The 6,000-nt window shown below is 41.1% G+C and overlaps 1 protein-coding gene across 1 annotated transcript in view; it reads left to right on the forward strand.

Annotated features, from left to right (window-relative positions):
• The window catches only part of EPSTI1 (epithelial stromal interaction 1), a 55,689-nt gene that overhangs the window by 42,553 nt on the left and 7,136 nt on the right, over positions 1 to 6,000 (forward strand). Inside the window, exons 9-10 of the mRNA XM_054399908.1 lie at positions 2,146 to 2,219; positions 4,297 to 4,402. Of these exons, the coding sequence (XP_054255883.1) occupies positions 2,146 to 2,219; positions 4,297 to 4,402 (180 nt within the window). The remainder of the gene's footprint in view (positions 1 to 2,145; positions 2,220 to 4,296; positions 4,403 to 6,000) is intronic.

Raw genomic sequence — 6,000 nt, forward strand, 5'->3', positions numbered from 1 at the left:
AAGGCCAACTGAATGAGGTTCAACACGGCACTTGTGTTGTCACAACCCCATGCAATGCTGCAGGCTTGGGGAAAAGTGACTGGAAAGCTGACCAGCAGAGAAAGACCTGGAGGTGCTCTTCAGAAGCCAGCAGAATGTGAGCCAGCAGTGTGCCCAGGTGGCCAAGAAGGCTACCTCCTCAGCAGCAGAATTGTAGCCATAACATATTCCATGCAGTGAGTTGCTACTAGAGCTGGACAAAAAACTCATCCCTTCTCATGGATGTATTTCTTTAAATGCTGGGGATAAATGTCCTCATTTCAAAGTATTCTAGTAACCAGGACGCTGAAGACAAAAGGAGAGGGAAAAGGGAAGCTTTCAATTCCTTTCCCATCAGGTGTGTGCTTATTGCCAGGAACTCTCCAGAGCAAGAATTTTTGAAAAGCAGCCCTGATGGGTGTAAGGCTGGTAGCTGTGGTATTCTTTAGACGATTCTTCCACAGAGAAAGTAACTACAGATGCAAATTACCATGCCCCTACTTTTTACCATGCCCCTACTTTTTACCATGCCCCTTCTTTGTGCGTCTCGTTTAAGAGACTCATGTAGAGCTTTAGATTCTTCACCAGTTTCCACACCTTGCTAAGAAGGCTGCTCTTGCTAAGTGCATGGTCCCAAGCGCTCCTTGCCTGCACAGTTGCTGCTACCTATGGCACAGGGTAATGCAGTACTGGCAAACCTACTGTAAATAATACGTATTTGAAAGCCTCCAGTAATTGTCCCTCAGATATATGTTGGCTTGTTGCTACTTCAAACTAATATTTATTAAAGTCATTGTGAATTCTGTCTTGTATGTACCTCCCAGCACAGTGTAGCTGTAAAATGTGTAGGTATTGTCAGTTCCTCTTTTCAGAACAGGTTTTAGTATGCCTTGCTTGATTTAGAAATTTTCAGAACACTTTGAACACCACATCATATACACACAATATATTTCAGAACGTTACTCCAAGAGAGGACTCAGCATACTGGAAAGTCAGATAGTGAGTTTTAATTTTCAGGTTGAATAGTTATTTAAAACAGTGAAAATTAAGGTTGGCTTTTTTATTTCTTAATCCTATTTCTTCTTTTAGGGTTAGACAAATATTGATACATAGCATATTCGCACTTATTGATTTTCTTCATACATTTATTGCATAGTTTTTATTTAAAGTTTCACTTAAATTGATTTTAACAAAAAATGCTTTTGTGGTTCCGTTTAGTTATTGAAGCTTTTATCTAAAGGCATCATTTTATTTTAGTTCCTATTCCTACTGCTCCTCAGTTGCTATGGAAAATGTGAAAGATGAGTCTGTTCCTATCCCTTCCCCCTCATCTTGCCAGCCAAATTCTCTTTGCAGAAAAATCTGCATCTTCAATTTTTGGGTGTGTTGCAGGGAGCCAAGAGGCAGAGAAGCACACATACAGAGCAGAGTCATACAAGCTGTGTTTCCTTCTCAGTCCTGGCTAAAATTGCACAAGCAAACTCTCCTCTGAAAATAATTCCCTTTGACAATCTTATGTTATGCAAAGATGGTGGGCTCCTGCAATGCTGGGAGCTTGCACACACTTTCACTACACCAACAGGTATCATTTGCCCTTAGAGGAGTCCCAGGGAGCTGGAGATGACACACCACACCACACCATGTACTCCCATTTTCATCTTCTCCTTGCACTCCATGGAGGCAGGAGGCAAAGGGTATATCTGCTTTGTACCATACAAGAGCGACAACTGTGCCTGCTCCTGCTAGATGACTTAAGATGTCTTCCCTCCTGGACCCATAGGGAAATTCAAACCCATGATTTGGGGGCAAAGGGAAGCAGACTGGTGTCTGACATGCCCCCTTAAATGTAAGACTACAGATGTCAGTATCCTGTAAATTCCCACTTTTTAAGGCATAAACAAAACTCATCCAGTGCAATGCTGAGCAGAAAAATTAGTTCAGCTTTTAATATTGTGCTATCATGTAAATAAAATTCTGTCGAGAGAGGTTCTCAGAATGACAGGTGGCTCTAGCAGAAGTTAAAACCATGTGGAATTAACTGGATTTGCAACATAGGCATGTTAATGAAAAGTAATTTTGGGCGGTTTGTTTATGTTTGGCTTTTTTTTTCCCTTTTATCATTCTCAGGCTGAATTAATAAAATTTAAACAAAAGCAGGAAGAGGAAGCCAGGACAAGAGCACTTCAAAATGAACAGAGGAGGTATGATGCAAGAATGCACAAATGCAGAGTACACATTAATGGAATTCCTACCTGGAAAGGGTTTCAAAATTGCAAGCATTCATGCTTTAGATAAAAATTGCAATGGGGATCCCTGACCTTGCCTCGGGTTTAACTTTGCTTTCAAATGAGCCACTAATATGCATCATTACAACTGCTCGCTGTAATGCACTATGACCCAGAGTGCCTTGTTCACTTTATATCCTATCAGCACAGGGTAGAAACTATTGGTAGTTTCATGGGTAACTGCCAGTACAATAGTTTCAGAAGGGAAGCATTTTATCTATCTGTCTGCCTTCTATCTATCTACCTACCTATCTATCTACCTATCTTTCTCTCCCTTCCTCCCTCTCTCCCTCCCTCCCTCCTATTTAGGCTATTAAGTCTGAAGAAGAGAAGACTGAGAGGGGATCTGATCAATGTCTATAAATATCTGAGTGGGTGTCAAGTGGAGGGGGCCAGGCTCTTTTCAGTGGTTCACAGTGATAAGACAAGGAACAATGGGTTCAAACTAGAACATAGAAGATTTCACCTCAACATGAGGAGAAACTTCTTTACAGTGAGGGTGAGGGAGCACTGGAACAGGCTCCCCAGGGAGGTTGTGGAGTCTCCTTCTTTGGAGACTTTCCAAACCCATCTGGATGCATTCCTGTGTGGACTACCCTAAGTGATCCTGCTCTGGCAGGGGAGGTTGGACCTGATGATCTCTTGAGGTCCCCTCCAACCTCTAATATACTGTGATACCTACCTACCTGCCTATCTATCTATCTATCTATCTATCTATCTATCTATCTATCTATCTATCTATCTATCTAATCTCCCTCTCTTTTTATTTTTACTTTCTTTTAGAATGGGCTACCTGGCCCATGCCAGGTTTTGTGGTTGACTGTCACTGAGGTTAACAGGCAGAGCTAAACCCACCTGGGTTTCAATATTGATACAGGCAGAAGCTGCAGTGGAGCAAGGCCTTCTGCAGCAGCATTGCTTCACACCCCAGGCTATGCCCCACTGCTGCGCCCTCTTTGTCCTCAGCAGTTATATTCTTGCACTTCTGTCATGTAACTAACTTCCCATTATCTGGAAGCACAGCTTCAGTCTCACCTTTGTTTTCTGATGGTAAAAAGAAATAATGCTCAGGCTCAAAAATAAAACCACCAATTTTTTTGGGTTGTTTTTTTTTTTAGATCATTAGAGAAATATTAAAAAGAAAATTTCTTCTGTAGGCAACCACTCTGCATACTATTTTCATTTCTTTTTTTTTTTCTAGAAAAGATATTGAGATAATTACCCATAGAAGTTAATGAAGGATTTTCTATTCAGTCCATCTCATGTCCCTAGACAGAAATAATCCAGTATCTTTTACATCAAATATTTTACATCATTCTTACCAATAGCACTACAAAGCATTAAAGCAGCAGTCACATCTAAGCATGTGTGTCAGTCCTTAGGATTAATAGGAGGGGGGAAAGAAACAGTTTTCAGAAGGTTTGAAAACGTTTAAAACAAATCGAGGAAAAACGTATTTGGTTTTGTGCATGCTTTCCAGGTTGCTAAAGCAATACAAGAAAATGCTAGAGCTGATTGCAGGGCTGGATGGTAGGGGAAGTTGTCAGCCACACAAGCTGTCTGTATTAGTAACAAGCTTAAGTGGGGGCTTTTGATTGGCATTAGGAAATTAATATTTCTAGAAACACTCCTTCTGTACTGAAAGCTGAAAGGCTGCCTGAGGTGAATTGTCAAAGTAGCTAGCCACCCTGATAAGGTGTGTGGTGGTATGCAGGTCATCTTTCTACTGAGAATCTGGGTGCATTTCTCATAGCAGCTGAGGTATGCCTTTTATTCACAACAGACTAATCAGAGGATAAGGGTGCACCTAGTGAATTGAAAATGAAGCCCACCCTATCTTATGCCAACCCATGGGTATGCAGCACAGGCTTGAAAAACACAGGAAGATGGTTATTGAACTGGGAGTAGGGAAAGCCACTCAATGAAATGTTAAATTTCAAAAAATGGTGAACTCCTCAGTTACCTTCATTTTTTGTTGTTGTTGTATTTGAAGGGTAAATAATGCTTTTCTGGACCGACTCCAAAACAAAACACAACCTGATAACATTTGCCAACCTGGATGTGCTAGGAGTCTGGACTGCCTCGGCAATTGCACCTGGGTAAGTTTTTGGATACAGAACATGAAAGCCATGAGATTGTTTAAAAGCTGACTTTTTTCCTTAGATACTATTTTGTGCCTGTGCAGGTTTAGCCTGCCTGACAGAGCTTATAGTCCTGACTGGCTGTCTACAATAACTTTTAATAAACTGTTCAAATGGGAGGAAGGAGAAACAGCTGTTCTTGCAGCATAACTGAGTGCAAGGTACTTAACTGCAAAGAACCACATTCAAGGTACTTCCTTAACTTTATAACAAGGGTAAGGAAATCATAATGGATTTAAATGAAAGGTGTTTGGAAATGCTGTAAACATTTTAATGGGATACTGAAATTGGAGGGGAAAAATACCATGAAGAGTACAGCTGTTCATTTTTTTTGCCCATATAAAGTGGTGACAAACTGCATCCAAAATAGTATTTGTAAGGATTCTTTGAAGAAAAAATATCTTGACTGTAGCTTACTAAACAGCCATTAATTTTTTCAGCTGTCTTAATGAGGCATTAATGTTACTTTTATTTAGAATTGCATTATACACTCTTAATACTCTTTGGTGTAAAAAAAGCCCAAAATTTAAAAGATTACATAATATTCCCACGATGGAAATTTGCATTAGGTTGAAATGCTGTTTCTGAGAGGACCGTAGTGACTGAGCAGCAGAAAGATGAGACTAAGAGAATTTAGTGCATATGCCAGTGTAGAGAAAGATGTTTATTTGATAAACCAAAAAAAACCCTCCAAAAACCAAAACCAACCAAACAAAAAAACCCACACAAAAAACCCACAAACCTGGAATTGGATTAGTCAGACTGTCTGGTGAGGATGTATATGTTGACAAATGAATTCCAGGAAGACTTGGGTTCAAGCATCTCAAAAGTTGAAGAATGATTAAGAAGCAGATATTCTTGCTGCTGGAGTTTCCCATGTACCAGACATGGAAAAAGACTGTCTTAATCACAACAAGCTTTGGGCAAGCCCTGGAACATGGCAGGAGGCTCAGAAACTTTGGACTGAGGTCACCTTTGTGCATAGTAGTTCCCTTGGTCTTGCTGAGACCAAGCAGGCAGAACTTGCTAGCTCAATATTACATAAGGTCTATGGGCAGCTGCTTGGAGAACCAGTTTGTGAGAGGCACTACTGGTATCACATGCCAAGCAATATAGAAGTTGTTGGAAGCCAAACTACAGATGTCCAGGCTAGTAAAAGAGTGTGAGTAAGAGAGCACTCTGTATGGCAGGTCTGAACCATCTCCTGAAGGATGGCATGTCTGCAGACAGCAGAATTAGAGACTTCAATTAGGACAGAGCTGGTTGATGACCAGTAAGGGGCAATAGACAATGTCTGCTGGATGGGCTCTGGTCAACAAAGGCAGCAAGAACAGAAATCAGTATTTTTATTTCAGTTTAGAATCATAGAATCATAGAATCAGTCAGGATTAGAAGGTCCACAAGGATCATCTAGTTCCAACCCCCTGCCATGGGCAGGGACACCTCACACTACATCAGGCTGGCCAGAGCCTCATCCAGCCTGGCCTTAAACACCTCCAGGGATGGGGCCTCAACCACCTCCCTGGACAACCTATTCCAGGCTCTCACCACTCTCA

This window comes from Indicator indicator, chromosome 1 (assembly GCF_027791375.1).
Source record: "Indicator indicator isolate 239-I01 chromosome 1, UM_Iind_1.1, whole genome shotgun sequence".
In the NCBI taxonomy this organism is placed as follows: domain Eukaryota; kingdom Metazoa; phylum Chordata; class Aves; order Piciformes; family Indicatoridae; genus Indicator; species Indicator indicator.